General features: G+C 36.1%; 1 protein-coding gene across 3 annotated transcripts in view; it reads left to right on the plus strand.

Annotated features, from left to right (window-relative positions):
• Epg5 (ectopic P-granules autophagy protein 5) overlaps positions 1–23,984 on the plus strand; it is a 923,436-nt gene that overhangs the window by 673,941 nt on the left and 225,511 nt on the right. For all 3 annotated transcript variants that reach the window (XM_090395201.1, XM_090395199.1, XM_090395200.1), the window contains exons 36-37: positions 288–462; positions 15,994–16,164. In XM_090395201.1, coding sequence (XP_090251327.1) covers positions 288–462; positions 15,994–16,164 — 346 coding nt within the window. The remainder of the gene's footprint in view (positions 1–287; positions 463–15,993; positions 16,165–23,984) is intronic.

Here is a 23,984-nt window from a genome sequence, read left to right on the forward strand (position 1 = left end):
TGAATTGTTGAATTTATCTGATACTGCTTTCTTTTAGGGTTACACGGTGATCAGCATTCATTTTAAAAAATTTTTTATGGAATTTACAACGTCGGGATAATAAAAAAAAAAAGTTTTTTTAACACGGTTGTAAATTCCATAAAAAAATTTTTAAAATGTTATCTGATACTGAAAATTAAAATCAAGTAAAAATTAAATTAGAGTCTTTTATTGTTTTAATCATATATTAGCATATCTGCAGATTATTATTATGAGCATTAAGTTTCATTAGATTTCTTCTCCCATAGTTGCAAGATACACTGCAATTCTTAGGAAGCTATTTCCTGAAGAAACGTTATTCATGTCCACAAATAAGTGGACTCTATTTTGAATATGACAATTATCTGGAGCCTATTAGTATCTTCTTAGGAATGATGTCCTACTCATTGATTGAACTTTATTCCCATGACAAAAGAGAAGAAGGTAGGTTATGTGTTTATTTTTATTTATTATTTTTTTTTCCCTTTTCATCTGTAATAAATTGCATTCATATTTAGTCTTTTTATAAAAATAAAAATAATTGCATCAGCCAAGCAAGAAAATTTGTATTTTTGACATCTGATTATTATACCTTACTGTTAGTTGTGCTAAAGTTTTATTACATGTACATTTAATTCAGTATACGCCTGGATCTGTGTGTTTGGTGGTGGTGTGGCAGGGGAGTGTCTTTAAACCTGCTACAAAACTAAAACATTTATTCTGCACATCAAAGGACTCTCCCTGTCATGTCCAGGAATATACCAAATGTGTAAACTTCCAATCATTAATGAAACTTGGCACACAGTGGATATCAGAAAAAGCAAACACAGAAACCTAATCCACCATGGTTAAACAGGCCTTTCCGACCATCTGAAGGCCTTCCATAGGATTGATTGGAAGAGTATGCAACTCTAGCATCACACAAGAATCTGGTATGAAAGAAAATTAAAAGATGGCTATTAAACTTTCATACCAAATTTAAACAACAATGTTCGAAAGTTTTTTCACTTGGTTATACTATATATTAAAGATGCCAAGAAAACCCAGTTGAGACGCTACTTCACATGCAAATTTTTTATTTGCTTCTACTTGAATCAAGTATTGTACCGATATAATTTATTTTAAACAAGAATGATGGTCTAAAAATCCCCAGGTTGGGATCAAAATATATACAACTCTGACAGCAATGCATATCCTCACATTGCATAGGGTACCAAACTACAGTTGACACTGATCTCTGCAAACAAAATTAATGAAAACATCAGCTAGTGGCTACTTGAAAGTGGAAGTAACTTCAATAGGAAAAAATGGTGCTGTTTAATAGACTCTAGGCAAAATACAAAACCATAGTCTAACCAGTAATTGAATATGGTAACATCAATTATCAAGACTAAAAAGTCATGTTTAATAACCAAGTGTCAAATATAAGAATTTTCTAATTGGTTTTTGTAATTTATTATTTATTCATTTTACTCTGATTTATTTTATTTTTATATCATAAGGGTCAGGCTAGGTGGGTTAATTAGTTTTTGACTTTATGTAGTTTACAGTAATATCATATAGATTGATGTAAATATTCCTAAAGATCGTCTTAATATTATTGGAGTTTTATTTATTTATTTTTTTTATTTTTTTTCAAACAGTAATTGACTCCATCAGTCTGATATAATGGGTGCTGTTTACCTTTTAATTTCACTGAATGGCTCATTTATAAAGGCAAAATGTTCTTTTATTTTAATTCTTTCGTCTTATCACATTGGAGTTTAACACGTTTGCTGCCACACTACTTCAGCATAGTCTGTTCCCGTACGCCGGGCAATTTCACTTCTTCAAGGTCAGTACGGTAATCTTGTTGCCAGCGGTAAGCGTCATACGAGTATACTCATAGTTGGCTTGTGCAGAGCATATACCATCTATGAGAATACACAGTTTTGATGCTAGTTCCACAAGCCAAGCATTTTCACTTCTTCAAGGTCAGTACAGTAATCTCGGTGCCGGCGGTATGCGTCATACAAGTATACTTGTAGCTGCTTATGTAGCTGGTTTACCAACTACGAGTATACTCGTAGTTGGCAGCGAATGTGTTAAGAATAGTCAGGAATGTGGAACAAATCTCATATGGTTTACTTGCTATATGGATCTAGATTTTAAATTGCATAAGAAAATTATGATTTGCTTCCATACTTTATGTTGTATCATTATTTACTAACCATTAATGTGCAATTAATTAAGTGATTAATTTGCAAGGATAAAAAGAAGAAAATGGATCTGACATATCTGAGAGGAAATGGAATCATCAGAGATGCCATCGAAGTAAAAATAGACTGAAAAAGAGGAAGAATTAGGAAAACAATGCTGTATGGAGACAGGTACACAACCTTGAAAGAGAAGGCTCAGAACAGAAGAGAGTGAAAGGAAAGTTTTTGCTACTAAGAGAAGAACCTGCTCAATTGCAGAATACTTAAGAAGAAGAAGAATTTGCAATACAGAAAATCATTCATTGGAGAAAATGAACGATTTTTTATTCATTCATTGAATATTGTTCCCAGATGCTAAGTGTTATTTTTTGTGTTTGTCAACAACCTAATGCAAAAATGCATGGAGAACATCTACAGTGGGTTCAAGTAAACCTACAAACATAATCAACCTAGTTAGGAGTTACTGGAACTGCAATATTATCCCATCACTTTGTACTGGAATATTCCAATTGTTGTCAGATGACCTCAGAAAATCATGTATTTATTTAGAAATTTAATCGATAATTTAACTTTTCCAGAAGGTAACACCGACAAATTTTATAAAATAAAATTTATATTTACTTCAGATGTCCATTCCACCCTCTTGATGAGGGTGGAAAGGACATCTGAAGTTCAGGGTTTATCTACCTGATGGATATGAATTAAAGCATGGATTGTCATAGAATAATGTTCTTGCTGTGTTCAGAATTCTGAAGTATACTCACGTGGGTAAGCCTATAGAGGACATGGTGATGAACCTAGTAAAAGATATGTTAAGCAAAGGATACATGGATAATTGCTACAATATACTTAGGTTAACCTTGGTTTTTGAATGAAAAAACTTATATTTGTTGAACTTTTGTAGAAATCATCTACAAAAAATGTAGAAGAAACTGAATTCTTGAGAAAGTCCAATTGCTTTTGTTGATCTGATGAAATAGGAGTGATCAAAGTGATTTTGATCCAAATTTCATTCAAATTGAAACTCTTAAAAAAGACTATAAAGAACTAACCAACAGAAAAAAAATAAAGCCTTCATCTGTAGTGACTACAACAAACATTGAAGGTTGTGGATAGAGCTGATCAAATATTCAAATACTAATGGTATGTAAGAAATATACTAAAGCTAAAATGTGCAAATTATTTGCATTTTGTGACACATATGTTGCTGTAATGCCTTTTAATAGTATAATGAATGGTCTCCCATGCATAAATGTTCATTGCTAGATTTATTATTATTATTAAGAGAGACCTCCAGAGAGTCAGGCACTCATCGAGGGCAGCCACATACTACACGCACCAGCTATCATACTTATTCTTGAATTCATTCAAACTGCTTATACTCACAACATCCAGTGGCAATCTTTTCCAATCACACACCATTCTATGAGAGAAAAATCTAGTCCTCATCTCCTTCTTAGTGTCATTCATTCTCAGCTTCCAAGAATGCCCTCCATAAATTGAAAAATTCCATCAATTGAAATCCTGTATGAACCTTTCAGAAGTTTGCAAGTCTCAATCATATCATTCCTCTTTCTACTGTTTGCTAGCATCTGCAGTCTACAAATTCTCAGTTTGTCTTCATAATCAGCATTCCACAATCCTCATATCATTTTTATCTCTCTCCACTATATCCAGCCTGGTTGGCCAAGTGGTTAGTGTATCCGCTCTCCAGCCAAAAGATCGGAGATTCAAATCCTGCTGTGGGCATGGATGTTTGTGATTGTTAAAACGGTAGTGGTGATGGTGGGCAGTAGATGGCATTGGTGCAGTTGCTGTTTGTTGGTGGATTGAGTGGTGGAGACAGAGTTGTAGAGTAGGTGCTCTCCCTTGATAAGTCTTTGGACTCCCTGGAGGTGTCATGTAATAATAATAATATCAGAATCACAACAGAAACCAGGAGATCAGACCTGCAGTGAGGACTTGTAAAGAAGCAAAATGACATCGTTATCTTTACATGTGAAAGGATGTTTCAACATTGCAATTATCTTTTGAGTTGTATTTGTAATCTTTGCTACATCCCCTGAGCTTCAACTTCCTATCTACTAACACTCCAAGATCCCTAGCTTCATCAGTTTCTTCTAGCATAATTCCACCAATATAATACAGCATTGGACATCTAATGATGCCAAAGTGAATGACTTTACATTTACTGACATCCAATTTCCCATGCCCACATTTCCAGCACATTCAAGTCATTCTGCAAGTACTGCATATCAGCAACATTCCTGATCGTCCTACTTATCTTTGCATCATCAGCAAATAGCATTATGTATCTTGTCAAATCTTTTCCAATATCATTAATGTAGAGATTGAATAACAGTGAGCCAAGCACTGATCCTTGTGGTACACCACTCATTATTATTATGATTATTTTAATCTCTGTACTGGTTATGGGCAGTACTACCCTTACATCACGTCCAGACTGGATATAGGCCTAAGCCTTTACGAGTGTTTTACCCTATGCCTGTTCTAGTTACCATTGTAGTCATTCTCTGGTGGCAATGCCATGCCACCAGTGTTGCCCTGTAGGGCCCTCAAGGAAAGAACTTTTATATCCTTCTGCATAAGCCCAAGCTGTTTTAAGTCCTTATAGCTATCTGCGCTCCATATGCCATGTAAAGAGATGTTGGTGCTGGTAAACCTCGGAGTTGCCCCATGCTCCTCGCATATCTTAGTAACTAGATCTTGGTTATTCTTATAATAGATTACCTTATTATTATGGTTATAAGCAGTGGTGAGCTATGGAAATTTTAACAAAGGGCTCGCATCATCGAGCAAAAAAAAAAAACAAACTACACCAATGCCATCTATCACCGACCGCCACCAATAGTATTTCCAGAGACAATCACAAACATCCATTTGGACGGCGGGATATTTGTGCATGTGAATGGATGTTCGCAGGATGTTTATAAACAAAATAAATTTGTTTTGTTTGCGATAGATGTTTTTTATGACAAACAATCTATAAATAATACATAAATATTATCTAAACGCAATAATATTGAAATAAGTTATATTTCTCTTTTGCTTTTATACTTCAAGTGATAATCAATGGTACCAATCAAGGGGCATTATTTTATAGTCCTATTTATTTATATGTGATTACCAAAAGCGAATTCTTATTTGTAAAATGGTAGTAACCGTAAACTATAATATTTTATTTAATAAAATCACTTTCGAGACAATTTTACATGAAAAAAAAAAAACCTCTCTGTCTGGTACACATTTACCAAGAAAAAACTCTCTCCTTTACAGGTTAACATTTACAAACAATTACTTTAAGGAAATACTTATAACAACAGCTGCCACACCTTATTTCCTCCTTCACGTCCTGTGTTCTAGGAGGGTTTATAGCTGAGCGATGATTTTCTAGAAAAGATTTGACATAGGGATTCGGATTAAATTCATTCAAGGGTTTCCCATTTATACATATTGTCATTAATTCCAAAATATGTTATAGTGAGAGAAGATCTCTTCATCGTCACGATGTTATTCATCACACTAAAAGCTCATTTGGCTTCAGTGCTGCAAACTGCAATTGTTGCCATAATCACTTTGGCTTTTTTCACCGTGCTGGTAATTTCATTTTGTAACTTTCCAGTCAAAGCCATTTCCACTAAATCTCTAAAATCATTCATTTTAATTTCATATTTCAAAATAAAATTTAAAGATTTTATCTTTTTTTTTCCTTCTTACCATGAACACGTAACTTCTTCCATACTCCATGTTTCAGGATAACATACATTTAAAATGTTTTTCAGTTCTTCATCTTCCAAATTCTCATAATTTTCATTTTTAAGTTTAAAATTTCTTTGCTGCATTAATGTATCCTTTAAAGATATTGTAAGAGAGTTTAGTAATGTCTCTTGCGGTAGTTTGTGAAATCTGATTTTGCTTTCAGTTGCTATTCCTTCAAATTGTTTTGATTTTAACATGGTATCAATTTTAGATTCACAAGAACTTACAGAATTTTTAAAATCATTAATTGCATTACTTGTTCGCATTATTAAGGAGTTAGCCCTTATAATACTTATATTGCGGCTTTGTAGAGCTTCTGACAAATATGATAATTCTTGCCGGATATCAATCATTAATGCTAGTTCTTTTAAAATTCCAAATTGAGAAGTATGTTTAAAATGTCCTTATATTTATCGTTCGATGCAAAATGCTTGCATAAAGCTGGGTAATTTCTCCACAAAACAAGAGCTGTTCGTAAACTGTAAGCTGCCCATCGTGGTCCAAACACACAGCCGATCTTTAAAATTTCGATACCAAGGTCTTTTGCAATCGTATTGAATTCTCATTGATGTTTTAGTGATTGATGATGAAAAGCATATAATTTATCCATAAATATTTCAAAATGATTTATTTCTTTAATTTTTTATCGAAACGTCTAAAGCTAATTATAAACGATAAGCTACGCAATGCCAAATCACAATGTTGGGAAATTTTTGTAGAAGTTTGATTGCAACACCTGATTTGTTTCCTGGCATTACACTAGCTCCATCAGAACAAACTGCAATAAGATGATTTTTTAAATTGTTCTCAGAAAATCCATATGAATTTAAAGTAGCATGTATACATTCGTGGTAGTATTTTCTAGTTCTGCAAGCTCTACAAAAATCATACATGGTTCAGTGAGCTCAACTTGTATGTGAATAACTAAAACACTTTTTTTTTTCTCTAATAGCAGACGAATTAGCAACATTATAGAAATTTTGCTTTTTTTTTTTTTTCCTATTATTTTGGAGAATATTTCTAATTTTATTTGTTTAGAAATATGTTCAACTATTCTAATTCATGAGAATCTAGAATGCAATGATAATCCTAGAACAATACCATTTTTAATTTGGAGCTCGATTAAATCTGGCAAATCAGACATAGGTCGGTTTCTCTTCACCAAACTATAAACAGAATTAAACATTTCTGAAGTTATCAAAATTTCTTTTTCTTTTAGTTTGTCAATTAAATTTGGTAATATAGATTTTCTACATTTTTCGTTTATTTTTATGATTTTATTATGAGCAAATGATTCATTATGTTTGGATAACTTTTTAAGCCAAGATGCAGTTCTTGAGTCTGTAGTGTTTCCATTCGGTTCTATTTTCATTTCTACCCATTCCTTTGATAGGTGACAACTTTTTCTCCTTCAACACTTAAGTTTTTATATTTTGAGCAAACACGACATCCTAATTTACCATTTTTAACTTCTAACCACTTAGACATACTGCATTTAGAAATGCGATGCTTGCTTCTTGTTCCAGCAATCAGGTAAATGATTTTCTTTTTCTCCTCCAACTTGTTGCATATTCATTGAATCAATGTGCATATTATCTTCAACTTCATTTTCAACAGCAGTAGAATCAGCAGAATCACTTTTCATTATGTTAAAAAAACGTTTAATTTTCTTGACCAAAAAGCTCTGGAAAAACTTTTATTGGGATTATATTGATCAAGTGCATATAATAAACAACTAAGTAATATTAAAACAACTAACTAACTATATAATCTTGCCCGTGATCTGGAAGACCCTTATCAGATCCTTCAACTCACCAGAACTGAATTATAGTGCCAACTATAGAACGTTCCTAAATAACAACAAGTGAGATCATCCACGCTCTATTAATGTATTGTACGTACTCTGTTCTTTGTTTAATATAATTGGAATTGGTTGATTTTAGTTTGTAACAGTTTTTTACTTTTTAGTGCCTTACATCAATTATGTACCCTGAAGATGCCAACAGACTTAGTTGGTATAACTTAGTTGTTTATTATATACACTTGATCAATATAATCCCAGTAAAAGTTTTTCCACACTTTTCATTATTTTTTTTTTCCCCAAAAAAATTTAATATAATAAATTTCACTGTCTTTACATGTTTCATGGTTAAAAATACTTTTACAGTTATAAAAATAAAATTTGCTGAATCTACAGTTTTTAAATTTTAAACACAAACAACTGTTATACATCAGTGTACTGACGAACACAGAAATAATGTCCAGTGGAACAACCCGCTGATGACAGTTTTACGAACATCTGATTGTCTATTGGTTTTACCATATTATTGCATATTTATTTTCCTTTCGTTATAGAGGAGTTGAAACAATAATTCCTAATAATAGGCTGCCGAATAGACTTATTTTTGTTAGGTTATTGAACGAGTTTGTGGCTTAATATATTTCAAAAAATTATGTTTTTTTTTTTTTTTTAAATAAAAAGTAAAGAAGAAGAACAAGGGGCTCGCAAATTTCAGAAAAATTTAATAAAGGGCTCGAGCGAGCCCCTTATAGCTCACCACTGGTTATAAGTTAGTGGGCGCCCTGTTCCCACCACCTGGGCATCAACTACCCAAACGTTCACCATCTCTTTTAATCACTAAGTCTGGCTTATGCAAACCTGGAGAGGTCCTATAATGTGGTTCCACTGCAGTCTCCCAACCTTTGTTCTTAAAGCAGTTGTCCAGAATGGAGACCATGGTGTCATGCCTTCGCACGTGGAAGCAACACTGGGCTATATGAGACAATGTCTCACTGTATTGGCAGCCAGCCCTACTGTTTGAGTCGTCACTACCCCATTGAGCTCTGCGGGCTCAAGTGGGCAGGGCATTGATCCTCTTCCTGATAAGGTCAATATACTCGAACCCAAGGAGGAGTCTGGTGTCATCCCCTACCCAATCATGCTGGGGAGGCACCAGATATGACTCTTTTAAAGGAGCACCATCTACAGAACAGTGCAGCAGAGATGCCCATCTCTTGTGTTCTGCAGGTGCTGACTCAAGGTACCTTAATAATGGGAGCCTTTAGCCTACCTAAAGTCTTCTTGTATTAATGGGCCATCTGCAGATATGGAAAGAAGATAGTTCTAACTTCGTGCTTCTGGACAGCTGCAGGCATGGGATCAGCCATCTAAGTGAACGAATCCCGAGCCTGCCATTCTTCACCCTTGCATGGAAATATGCAGTAGGGGGCGGCAGTCGGAGCCATGATCTCACAGATGAACGGATAGCCCTGTCCATTCGGGACAGTATCGGAGGTAGGAAATAGTGGGAAAGTAGAAACATTCTTTGCTGGGGCTTGAGAGGAGCTTTCCTCAAAGAAGCAATCCCAGCTTCTAGGATAGAAGGGACAGACGACTTTCCCTTTGGGGTAAACATGATACCGAGGTATCTCCACTCTTCCAGGACAGTCAAAGCATTCAACGGCCTCCCAAGCAGGGAAAATTCTATAGTCTCAACCTTAAGCTTCTTGTCACGACCAGAGGGGACAAGAGCTAAAGAGCAGGACTTCTCTACAATAATAGGAGGACCTCAAATGGAGAAAACGTCAACTACCCAGTCAAGGAGTTCCTGCAGGCTTACCTTAGTAGAGGCTATGGGAATAAGATCGTCCACAGAGGCCATAGCATTAAAGGAAGAAGCACCTAGAGAGTAGCCTATATGGCTAGGAAGAGAGTGAAGAAACTCATCTATGATGCAGTCAAAGCAAATGGGAGATAGAGGATCAGCCTGCAAACACCCCACTCTGCGGGAATAGAAGTCACACAGGGTCCTTTAGTGATAGTGATGGAGCTACCGAAGTATAGCTCCATAACATATGAAAGAGAGGGTTCTGGATTCAGTGACACATTCATAAATAATGGCTATAACAAAAATACTATTAATAAAATACTCCATAAAACAACAACAAAAACGAATCTAGATTACAGTAAAACCATAGCCATCCCATACATTAAAGGGTTATCAGAAAAAATCAACAGAATCCTACAACATTATAACCTCAGTGCCACCTTTAAACCACCCACTAAACTTAAAACCGTATTCAACTCCTCTAAGGATCCTCTCCTCCCATTGGCACATCCTGGAGTCTATTGCATCCACTGCACCTGTAACTTATCGTACATTGGTGAAACAGGACAGACAATCCCTATACGCAAGAAAGAACACATTAGATATAACCATTATGGTGAGGCAGGCCTCTCAGATCATGCGCTCAACACCTTACACCAAATCAACTGGAAAAGCACCCACTCTTTACACCACACAAAAACCTGGTATAAAATGAAATTTAAGGAAGCCTGCGAAATCCTGATAAACCACTCAAATATCAACAACAAAGATGGTATGAAAATTCCAAGGATCTGGATGGCACACATTCAGCCCACCTAATATATAAGATCCAGCATAAGTCAGGACTCTAGCCAATCTTCAGCTAGTATTTGAAACCATTCCATACCAACTGGCTAGAATGTACATGTATAATCATGATGTTAATATATGTATATAGATAGATACATAGACTTGTTGTTGCGCCCAATGTATGTCTACAACCAACAGATAACACTAATAATAGGACTCTAGCGTTGATGTATGATATATATATATATATATATTTTTTTTTTTTTCTTCCCACTAAACTAAAATTTTTATTCAAACACGATAGTTGTCTCCATAATTTTCAAAAATGCAAACAAAAGATGTGATACCAATATAAATGTACCAGTTTTTATAATCATCCATGCAACAGATGAGAAGGCGGTACGGAAAATATCAACTTTCTTCATTCAGAAGGGTTTAGAAGGATTACAGGTTCTCCCAAATGAATAGGATGGTCATCTGGTTCCAACAAGAAACATCATCCTTACTTTTGATACTCTGAAGCCTGCACCATCTATTAAAGCAGGGCATCTCAGTTGTCCTGTTAGATTGTACATCCATAATCCACTTAGATGCTTCAAATGCCAGAAATACGGACATGCCCAAACTGCCTGTCATGGCTCTCCCACCTGTGCCAGATGTGGTAGTAAACATCATGATAACCAGTCTTGCTGGTTATCATGCTCTTAATTACCACATGTGTAAACTCTCAGTGAGATCATCCAGTATACTCATGCATGTAAGAAGTAGAAAGATGAAAAAGAAATACAAATAACAAAAACAAAACGAAACATATATCAGAAATGCAAAAAGAAAGTTTGCCCCCACCACACCTGCTTGGAGACCCTCTTATGCTAAAAAAGGGTAACAGTTAAGAAAATGGGTTTCGATAACTTCACCATACCTAAACACTAAGATCATGACTGTTTCTCTGTTAAGCACATGAATCGCATGATGTACAGTCCCACTCAAAAAATGGTTCCATTCCATGAGAACCAACTTGTAAAAAAAAATTATGTCATGGTTATCACTTAAAGACAAAAACCATCACACCCTTCTACAGAAGAAATTGATACTTCAATATTCCACTGATAGCAACTTGAACTTACCCATTGATCCTGACACATTCAAAGATGTGTTGAGCATCTTTCCAGAGGAAGAGATGGACACTGGTTGTCCATACTTCCCAGAATCTAATGAGAAATATAAACCTGACAAGGATAAGTCCTCAACCTCCCTGAAGTCTGACAGGTCTATGAAGCCTAAACAATGTGAAAATGTTTGAAGAAGTGGAAAGATGAAATGAAAGATATTTTATTGTTATGGCCTTTCCCAGAATATCGATATCAAGTACCTACTGCAGACAAACCTTCTTGTTTCTATCTGCAGGAAACTTATTTAAATCCTAGCGAGGATCCTACCTTCAGGAATATCACTCTTGTAAGCAAGGACAAAACTGGAGGTGGTCCTGCACATGGTGGAGTACCTATTCTCACAGACAGTTATACTACATTATATCATGTCAGCTTAATACTACTCTGGAAGCAGTAGCTATTTGCTCATTTGTAGGGTTTCATAATGCAACTGTCCCAGCCCATACTCTTAATGGGTGACATTTATAGATATAACACTCTATTGGGTCATGCCAACACTAATAGACAAGGTCATGTCATTGAGTGAATGCTCAACAACCATGACCTCTCCCTTATTAATGACAGAGTAAATGCTTTCTTCCATATGCCTACCTGTCCTTGTTCTGCAATCAGCCTTACAATCTGCTCACATTAGATGTTGATGAAAACATATATGAAAGCTATCATTTTCCTCTTATCAGCACTATGTCTTTGCAGATGCCCACATGTAAAATGGACCAGGCTGACTGGAATACATTTTCCCATCTTGCAAAATTTAATACTGAAGTAGTCAGCCAAACATCTGGTTGCAGTGAAGTATGTTACAGATTTTATTGTCCATGCAGTCACTGCAACAGTTCCACAAACATCATCCTGATTTCTACTCCATCCAAAGCCTTGATGGAACCGAGAGGGCAATGCAGCCAAAAAGGTAGAGTATGGGATATATTTTGTAGATATCCAGCATTTAAACATGCTTGGGCCAAAGCACGTTATGTGAGACATCCTTGATGGAACCGAGAGGGCAATGCAGCCAAAAAGGTAGAGTATGGGATATATTTTGTAGATATCCAGCATTTAAACATGCTTGGGCCAAAGCACGTTATGTGAGACATCGGAGTCAAAAACAAACCTGGATTAAATTTACATCATTGATTAAACAAACAACCAGTGCAAAAACTGCCCAGGATAAAATCTGGAAGATGAAAGGTGGCTACAAAACACACTGATTGTTGACCTTGGAATATAACAGAAGTATTGGTGACAATTTTTGATAGTAACATTTATCCTCCTGACTTTTTAATTTTAAAATTGCAACTAAAGAAACATTGGCTAAGCTTTGTACTAAGGGGATAGAGCCATACAATTAGCCCTTTACAAATGGCTGATTGTATGGCTCTGTCATGTTGGTAGAACTCAGAAGAGCTATTTTGCTGTCTCCCATTAGCTCATTGGGCCTTGATGACATCCATTATAAGATGATAATACGCCTCTCCATCATCTTCTATTGATGTTCTCTTACTATACAACAGAATATTTACAGAGGAAGAGTTTCTGGACTTTTGACATAAGTCAGTTGTCATTGCTATCAGCTCATACTTTTTTCACCCTACTGTTTGATGTTCCCATATACTAACCACATACAGATTATAAAATCAAAGTTAATTGTCAAATGGCAAAGAAGCATGGACAGACAAATTGCATGTGATATTAATCCTGAAATTAAGCAATGGCATTCTAGACTCCACATTGGTCACAGTTATCTTACACATTTTTATTTTCTAAGGGCTGATGACCCACTGATATGTGAGAAATGCAACACCCATCTCACACTTCACCATGTTCTGGTGGAGTGTCGTCACTTCAGATGAGAGAAAAATGACATTTTTACTGATCTGGTTGAGTATTATACACTCAGGCAGATGTTGTCAGACTTGGACAAATTGCATAATGCTTTTAAATTTTTACAGCAAATTTATTTATTCAAACACCTTTGATTATAAATTTTTTTATATGTAGATATCACACTGTAGATACTAAACCATATATATATATATATGTATATACTGTATATGTTGGCATGTATAAGACGAGGCCTAAATTTTAGGCTATTTTTAGATTTTATGCTTATGTCTGTTGTGTAAGACGACCGCCCAATTTCTTCTTTCTTGTATTAATGCAACATTAGATATTGTTGTTATATCCATTATTTTTATATCTATGCATATCCGTTATTTTTTTGCATGGCATAGATTTAGTATTACGCAAATTACCCTAATTAAAAGTGATTAGCTCCAATTTTAATTAATTATTAATTTTGCATTTTTTTAAATTTTAGGATTATTAAAATTGTTGTTATTTAAAATCATGAAACTAGCAACAAAACGAAGAAAGCATGATGTTCAATTTAAAATAAGGGTAATTTATCTATTTATTTATTCCTATGGCAAAAGAAATATACAGAACAGCTATAGGTCAATGTCCTTCACTTGTGGATGTCACCACCGTAAAATTTGCGCCTTGGGCAGTAATTAACAATATGAGTAATCGTCTAAGCCACAGGAGAACAATCACAATAAGGGTGGTCTAACAGCCTTCATTTATGTAGTAGGTAGCCACATATGCCCTGGTTAGTTCTCATCCTGTTGAGTGATGACCAAATCTTCCTAGGAAGAGCAAAACCAGGCTGCAGAGTACAGGGATCTTCTACCAGGAAGCCGTTTGTTGGGAGATTGTTGGACCAGTATTCTCTCCACATGTCAGGCGTTGATGGCAGGGCAGCTGAAGAGAGTTCATCCATGCATCAGAAAGGCTTTCTAGATTTTAGGCAAAGACTAGGTGGATTTATGAGAGTCTGTTGCGGGGGCAGGAGTGGGTTGCTCATTGCTTTATTAAATTTTTAATTGAGGCTTGTCTTCTCCATATGTGTTGGTGGAGCAATGTTAGATAGGATAAACAGCCAGGAGAGAGGGGGGGGGGTGCTTCTCACTGTCCCACTAATTGTGCACATGGTAGAGTTTAGCTGGGTGTCTATAATGTTATTGTGTGCACTTCTTTCCCAGACAGGGGACACAATATTCTGCTGCAGAGAATGTGAGGACTAGTGCAGACAACCTTAGGAATTCTGCACCACCACCACCTCAGGTTGTTCCAGCAAGCCTTGAAATGTTGAAAGTTTATTTTTCACTTGGTTAGAGTATAATAAATTTAGTTTAATCCTTTATCCAAGTTGTATCACCTTGCCCTAGTCCTGAAGATACTTTCAGGCACAAACTTTGTTTGCTCACACTTGGATAAAGGATTAAACTAAATTTATTATACTCTAACCAAGTGAAAAATAAACTTTCAACATCTTTCTCTAAATCCAGAGTAATTTATTAAAAAAGGGTGGCACACCATTTGGCAACTCCTATAGGTAGAGATGACCTACGAATGCTTCTGCCTAGTATCTCAGCTTGGGCCTGGCTCCCACTGAAGAGACCTCAATAAAGGTCGAAACTAGTCTGGGTAGTGGCCCTTCCCTTAATGCATAACATGAGACATATCCGCAAGGAGATGTGTTTTGCATTAAAGGAGATACTGAGACAGGAGTGTTGGTAGCTTGCTACACCTTTGCAACGAGTTGCCCTGGTGTTGTATCACCTTGCCCTAGTCCTGAAGATACTTTCAGGCGCAAACTTTGTTTGCTCACACTTGGATAAAGGATTAAACTAAATTTATTATAAGCCTTGAAATGATATTGTTTCTCATTTTAATTTTGTTGGACAAGTTGGTGGTGTGCCTTTTATGGGTTAGACTTCTGTCCAGGCTCACTCCAAGGTATTTCAGGTGAGGCTCATATTCTACCATTTTTCCACAGAAAGAAAGATTGAGATGTCGATTCACCTCTGCATTGTTCAGGTGAAATACTGTGGACAAAGAGAGATGATATGATTGAGGCAAACTTTTGAAAGGGTCATACAGTATTTCAGTTGGCAGAATTTTTCATTTTATGGAGGGTGGGAATTGGTCAAGAGACCAATTGGAAGTTGAGAATAAATGCTATCAAGGAGATGAGGGCTAGATTTTTTCTCATTTGTTTTTCATTTTGCATCAGGGTTGTGCATGATTGGAATGGATTTCCATTGGAGGTTGTGCGTGCAAGCAGTGTGAATGAATTCAAGAATAAGTATGATACCTGGTGCATGTAGTATGTTGCCTCCATCAATGAGTGCCTGACTCCCTGGAGGTCTCTCTCTTCATAAAAAAAATAATAATAATAATAATCAGTCTGTTCACTTAGTCTCTATACTTGAAATATTTTGTTTTTGCTTATTCAGATATCTGCATTTTATTTTATTTTATATATATATATATATATATATATATATTTTTTTTTGTGTTGTTGTTGTTCATTTGCATCTTGGAATGCATGTATATGTTAGAATACACACACATATTTCTTTATAGCTGTTGAAGCTGTATGGCATTGTCTACATACTGTATTCCATCCTTGGATCGATCCTTGGGAAAAGGATGATAAATTGCTATTTCCTTGGTTTCCTGGTGAGGAGACAAAAGCTCTGGTGATGTATAAGATGTTTGTCCTTTGTCTCTCATTTCATCATCATAAACATAAAGGTTAGATTTTAGTATTTACCTTTGTAAATATTATATTTGTAATAATAATATTTGCTTGCCAGCTGAACTAAGTAGATATTATCTCTGCTTTCCCTGCATCCTCCTGGTTCAGATCCCACTGGTGTCTGGATATTTACAAATGGCTTTAGTAGTTGATTATACATTGTGAGATGGCTACTTACATTTCAGATACCTGAAGTGCTGGAAAAATATTCTGTGTGATTTCTTTTTAGAGTAGGATTTGCAGATTATCTTGCCCTAAGCCTTATGATAACATAACTTTGTCATTTGGAAACTAATGAAAATTTTGAAGTCACCTATTTGGAAAATAACATTACTTTTCTTACTTCCTTTGTTTCTTCATAAAAGTGATACAACTTATATACTTTAAAAATTCTTTTTATTCATTTATTATTATATTTTTATGACAATTCCACTCCACAAAATGTTGGAAACCTATAAACACATTAGGTCATGCAGGTGACATAGGAGTGACCTAATCTGAGAATCCTACTGTAGAGAACAAATATAATCATTTTTGCACCATTTAGTTTTAAATTCTTTCAGCCTACAAAAAACCATTATTTGCAAATTCTGAGGCCTTTCAAAAATATCCACCCTGCAGCCTATGTGTGATTGCTGTCATTCAGATGCCCATATCCTAGGGTCTGGGTAACTCAGTGAGTAGGAAGGATAGTGGATAATAATTTATTATTATTATTACTATACAAGTATCTCCATGGAGTCAGAAGACTTGTTGCAGGAGATGCTTCATTCACACAGTATCTGTCAAACTTCTCCTTGTACTCATTCACTGATGAAGCAGTCACAACCAACTGTTGCTACCGATTTCTACCCATTCAGTACTCCCAAGCAAAAAGTCTAGAGAATGAGGAGAGATTCTCAATCTCTGTATTTCTATAGAAGAAAGAGAATAAAGCGTGATCCTTGTTCTCTTTCTTTCTGCCATGAAAAAGTCTTCAGTGTCAGTCTGATATAAAAGCTCTGTAATGACTTATATGTTTCTGTCATGTCTCCTCTTTTTTGCCTATCAAATAGTTTACGAAGCGCACAGACCTTCAGTCTGTTATCTTAGAACATACCCTAGACAGATGACAATCTTTGTCATACCTCTGGATTCCCCTCCACCACTTCTTCATCCCCGTGGAATTTAGGTGACCAGATCTATGTCCAGTATTATAGATGTGCCCCTGTTAAATCTTTATAAAGGAGAACAATAACCTCTCTGCCCTACTTGTTACCTTGTTTTTACAAGTGATTCAACAACCATGTAATTCAGTATGCTATTTATTTTGACTCTGTCTTTGCAGTATGCCCTTTAAACTTCAACTCCCTGTACACAATCACCCCCAAGTCCTTAGCCATCCCCATTAGCTCCAATTTATGCAGAAGAATTCCACATGAAATCTTGTCAAATCCATTTGTAAAGCCCAGCAGTATTACTGAATAGCTATTTCTTTTATCCAGTTCATTTGTTACTTTATTATATAAAAGTAAGTTACTAAGGCTAAACTCAGCTGCCCTTTACCAATTTCACTAATACAATAGCCACCACTCCTGAGAAACTGATTGGCCTACCTCTACTACTTCTGTTTTGGAACTTCTTTTATGTAGTTATTTTACCTCTTTCCACTCTACTGGCACGCTTCCAGAACCAAGGCTTAAATTAAGCAATTTGGTCAGAAGAGGTGCTAATTCCGTTGCACACTTCGGTCCTCTCAGTTGTACCTTGAATTTGTGTTTTGATATCATGCGATTTAGGATGTTAATCATCTTTAGATCTTGTATTACAGTTGCAAATTTCAGTCCGAGTCCATTCACCCAAAACATGTCGTATGCAGCAGACAGATCTGTGAATGCTACTGAGGTTTTAAGGCCTTATTGAAAACCATCATCAATATTTATAATAAGGGCAAGTACATTGATTGCAGCAGCTGCAAGAGTCACTGAATCCAACTTGATCATTTGGTACTATGCAATTAATCATTGGATAAATTCGATTATAGAATAATCGTTCAAAAATTTTATAGGAAATACTTAATTAAGATATTGGTCGATAGTTTGCTGAGTTAGTAGGGTGAATGTGTGGAATGAGAGGTGGTATTAGAGTGTCAATGTAGTGTTTCCTACAATGAGTCTTCTGACCCCATAGAGACACCATTATAATAATAATATGTAGTCAAAAATGAGTTCATTCTTTTAGGCAGCTCTATGTGATAAAAGCTTTTCTTATCACATTATTCTTCAACATATACTCAGTATCCTTTTGGTAACTTAAAAAGCATTGATCTTGTTTCCTCTTTTCCAACTATTACCTAAACTGTGTAGCTTACAAACCTTCAGCATAGAGAGTACTTCACAGCACTTCTGGTAGCATTTTACCACTTTTGATTACTTGCCTCTGGATCCTCTCCTCCATTTCCACATCTTCCAGAAATCGAACTGACCAAATCTGTGCATAATCCAGATATGAGCATACCAAAGCTTTAGAAAGAATTACTAATCCATCTTAATCATAATGATTTAAGATTGGATGTTTGAACAGTAACAGCACAAAGTTATTTTCATGGACCATTGGTCTTCACTTTATTTGTTAATGATATTTCATGTTGACTGACAGAGGCTGTGCAGTTCTTTGCTGATGACACAGTACTGGAAAGATTTATAAGGAGTGATGATGTCAAGTCCCACTAGGATTATTTACATAGACTTTTAGCTTTGGATGTATTTGTAGTTTCTTTGTTAATCAGTGCACAGCGTTATAATTTGAGTGTAAAAAGTGTATAGCCACATACTGAGCATATAAAAATGTGCCACAGTAAATTGGATGATGATCTAGATTTGGGAAAGACCTCTAGTTCAAAAGGAACATCACAAGAGTTGAAAAAAAATTACATCACATTATTGCTATATGTACTCATGTAATAAATAAAAGTGTTCGCTTTTGTATTTTTTGAATGTATGTTATTTTGTTTCTAGTATTGCTAATTGCATCACATTATTGCTATGCACTACTACAAAGCATGCCTAAGTTCACTTCTAGACTTTTGCTTGCATATTTGTTATCATTGTGTGGAGAAGATTCTGTCTAAGGTCTAGATGCAAATAACTAATGCAATGTTAGATCTTTGGAATTTGATAAAATGTGGATTGCAAAGCTCAAAAAGAAGTGATATAATATACTTCTAGATTAGTGTGTGGGTGGTGGTGGGGTTTACTTGGTTAATACACAGGGAATTATATGTAGGGTGAGAGGGGAAGAATAAGGCCTTTCTTCAAAGTGTTTTATGAATGTGGTGAATAAGAGAGTGAGAATTATATGTAGGGTGAGAGGGGAAGAATAAGGCCTTTCTTCAAAGTGTTTTATGAATGTGGTGAATAAGAGAGTGAGAATAGATTTTTCGCATGTAGGGTAGTGAGTTTGTGGAATGTATTTCCCCCGTGTTGTGCATGCTTAGAGTGGAGTGTGAATAACTTTAGTTAGTATGAGGGAGTTATTGCTAATTAAGTGAGTTCTCCTCCTCCTCTGATGAGCCTGCCAATTCCCTGGAGGTCTATTAATAATAGTAATAAGAAGAATCTTAATAATAAAATTGGGTTAAGGAAGCAGTTTGTTAGGGAATTAGACAAGAATGATCAGTGTTTTATCTCTGCTACAAAATTCAGTTCATTCAGATGACTAGATAAAAATAGCAGATAAGAATAACAATGGTTTGAAAGAATAAAGATGATATTAGAAAAATAGACAGAACAGATTCATTTATAAAACATAATATAAAAAAATCTGGATACAGCAAAGATATTAATTTCAGAATTTTTAGTTTCATTTCTTAAAACTGTTGTTTAGAGTATTTGCTTGAAAATGAGGTAATGAGGTGTTGTATATGCAAACAGCAGAATAAAATATTTCAATAGGATATAAAAAGGAGATAAAAAGATCTACCAGTGATTAGTACATGATATCATCATCGTCATCATCAAATTCCTGACACGTACCCTCAAGGGGGTGTACAGGATATGATAGTACTACATGAAAAATTTACATCATTCATTACTAACTTCCTATCTACAATTTTCCACCAAATCAGTCTGTTACTTGTCAAGACTCCAATATTATCATTATCAGATCTGATATTTCTATCATCTAAGGCACATTGTACCATTTCAATCCACCTATATCTTGGTCTTCCTCTGGGTTGTTTTCCTGCCAACCTGGCAGAGAACACTTCCTTTGCAAATCTTTTCTTGCCCATTCTGTTTAAGTGACCATACCACCTGAGATTAGCTCTGCTAATGCATTCCTGGATGCCGACAATGTCAAGGTCTTTCCTAATATCCTCATTTTTAATATGATATTGCCATTGATGCCATCCATTCACACCTCTAATCTTTCTCCGGACTCTCATATCTGCAGTCTCTAGTCTTTGGTCAAGTGTTTTACTTCTGACCCAGCTCTCAGATCCATAAGTTAAAACTGGTTTGAACACTCTTGTATACAGCTAATTTAGTGTTGTGACTAATTTCTCTCTTATTCCATATGAATTTATTCAGTTGACTTCCTACCATGTCAGCTTTGTTGATTCTGTTGTCTATTTCCATATTTAATTTACCATCTTCACTAAAAATCGTACCTAAGTAGCTGAAATGTTTTACTTGTTCCACAGGTTCTCCATTCACAACACAGTTGACATTTTCAATGATTCTGCCTATTTTCATTGTCTTTGTCTTTTTATTGCTGACCTTCATACCATATCTATTACAACAGTTATTCAATTTAGTCAGAGAATCTTGCAGACTTGTAGTGGATTTATTTAGAAGTATAACATCGTCTGCATAAAGCAAAGAGCTGACATTAACATCTCCAATTTTGATATCGTGTTTAATACCACTTTCCTTCATAATGTGATCCATATAGATAATGAATAACAGAGGGGATAATGTACTTCCTTCAATTTTAACTGCTGACTTACAACTCAAATAAGGACTAAGTATTGCTTGATATAATGCTCCATTGACACCATATACTGTAGCGTATTTAATAGCTTCTCTCTTGGCACCTTGTCATATGCCTTTTGCAAATCGACAAAACTTAAATACAGATCTTTGTTATATTCCCATGATTTCTCCACTATTTGTCTTAAAGTGAAGATCTCATCCTGACAGCCTCTATTTGGCCTGAATCCAGCTTGTTCTTCACCAAGCTTTTCTTCCACAATTCTTCTCAATCGTTTCTCAAGTATACTTGCATATATCTTACCAGGAACACTCATTAGGGATATACCTCTGTGATTCTCACATTCAGTTTTATTTCCCTTTTTATATATGGGTACTATGAGAGCTCTTCTCCAGTCATCGAGAATTCGTCCCTCTGTCCAGGCATCTGAACTATGCAGTGCAGCCACTGTAAGACTTATAACACCATACTTCAGCATTTCTGGTCAATAATCATCTACTCCGGCTGCCTTTCCACATTTCAAGCCACCTGGTCAGTGTTTTTTATCACTATGCTGTCAGCACTGCTTGTTTCATTTAGCAAATTTTCAAAGTAAATACTCCATACTTCAAGGATATCTTTTTCTTCTGTTTTCATATCACCTTTATCATCTCTAACTCCTTTTACAGCACTCTTTCCTCCATTCCTAAGCTTCTTCAACAGCCTCCAGAATATTTTGCCACCTTCTTGATATTTATTTTCTATGTCTTGCCAAAGTCCTCCCATGACTTTTGTTTAGCTAGTTTTACACACTGTTTAGCTTTCTTGCATTTCTCTCTATATTCTCTAAGAGCTGACTTATTTGCCAGGAACTTTTGATATGCTTTCTTCTTTTCCTTCACTGCCTCTTTAACTTCCTGTGTCCACCATGGATTTCTAATTTTTCTATCCTTGCAGACTTCACCACATGCCTCTCTAGCTGAATCAATCAGGGCTTTCTTCAAAGCGTGCCACTGAATCTCCAAGGTTTGATTCCTGTTCTCAAACTCTTTCATTTTTTCTTCAATAATCTTTGTGTATTTTAGTCTACAGTTCACATCTGAGAGCTGCTCAACTTTTATTCGCTTTAAAACTTTCTTACAAATCGCCGCCAAAAAGTAATTTATCTTATGCCCAACGCACTGCTCTCCTGAAACTACGGAAAGAAAAAAGTATCATCATCACTAGAGCGGATAATGGTAATACCACAGTCGTTCTTAACACCAATGAATACAATCGTAAAATGAACATTATACTCCACGATCGCGCTACTTACATCCCGCTAGAACACGACCCCACAAAAACACAAGTTAAGAAATTAAAAATCTTACTTAAAAAAGTATCTTCCTGGCCCCGTGACGTCACGAAAAAACTTAAACCTTTCCGCTCCCCCCCCCCCAAATTTACGTTTTACCAAAAACCCACAAACCCAATTCCAGACTCAGGCTTATAGTAGATGCCACCAAATGCACCTTGCTATAGACTGTCTAAACAGCTGGCCAACTCTCTGACCCCCCTCACTGGAAGGTCCACTTCCTCTATAAAAAAACTCTACCCACTTTAAAGCTCTCACAGAAAATTTAACCTTGAATAAGACAGACATATTGGTAAGTTTTGATATCTCCTCTTTGTTTGCCAATATTACCTTAACTGACACCTTATCTCTCTTAGAAAATGTTTTTCCCCCCGACATCTTAGATCTCTTTTCCTTTGCCATTAACTCTGGGTATTTCTCTTGGAAGAACAAAATCTACAAGCAGATAGAGGGAACCACCATGGGTTCCCCTCTCTCATCCCCCCTGCCAATTTCTATATGGAAGATTTCGAAAAACGAGCCATTGACTCAGCCTTACTCAAATCTTCTATCTGGCTAAGATATGTAGATGATGTGTTCTCTATTTGGCCTCATGGCCCAGACACGTTAGACTCCTTCCTCAGTCATCTCAATAGCCTACATCCAAGAATCCAGTTTACTATGGAAAAGGAAAAGAACAATTGTTTACCCTTCCTAGACACCTTAGTCACGTGCCTGCCTAATGATACACTTGCCTTCACTGTATACAGAAAACCCACACACACAGGCAGATACATTCACAAACTCTCCCACCGCCACCCCTCACAACAATATGGCATCATTAAAACCCTTACCAAGAGAGCCCGCAATCTTTGCTCCAGTGGAACTGCCCTCACTACTGAGCTTAACCACATACACAACACTTTCCTCTCCAATGGCTACAGTGATCACAGTATCAAAAAAATAATCGACCCCCCCCCCCCCATTCCCGGTCCTTCTCGTCAACAAGAATTTAAAAATGCCATCACCATACCCTACATCCGTGGCACATCCGAAAAAATAGCCAAGATACTAAAAAAGTACAACCTACACACAGCATATAAGCCCCACTGCAAACTTGCTACCCTTATCCGTTCTACAAAAGATCAGCTCCCTCCTCTCTCTCTCTGCCTGGAGTTTACAAAGTACCCTGTTCCTGTAAGCTGGCGTACTTTGGACAGACAGGCAGATCAGCATCCATCCGCTTAGAGGAACACAAGTCTTATATCTGCAAACACAACTATGGCCATTCAGGTTTGGCTGACCATGTTTTGGATACCACCCACAGGGTATCTTGAAGAAAACCACCATGCTCCACCACAGCAAATTCAAGAAAGAGAGACTTTTCTTGGAAGCAGCAGCAGCTCTCAAAAGCCAACCAGATCTGAATAAATACGGTTGTATTAAGCTTCCGAAGATTTGGGAAACACTCATCACCAGAGGTCCCACCTTGCATTCCAGGCCACCTACTACTGCCCTTAGAGGGCGCTCCAA

Source organism: Typopeltis vanoorti, chromosome 7 (genome assembly GCF_054136105.1).
Source record: "Typopeltis vanoorti isolate ZY-2024b chromosome 7, IOZ_Tvanoo_1.0, whole genome shotgun sequence".
NCBI lineage: Eukaryota > Metazoa > Arthropoda > Arachnida > Uropygi > Thelyphonidae > Typopeltis > Typopeltis vanoorti.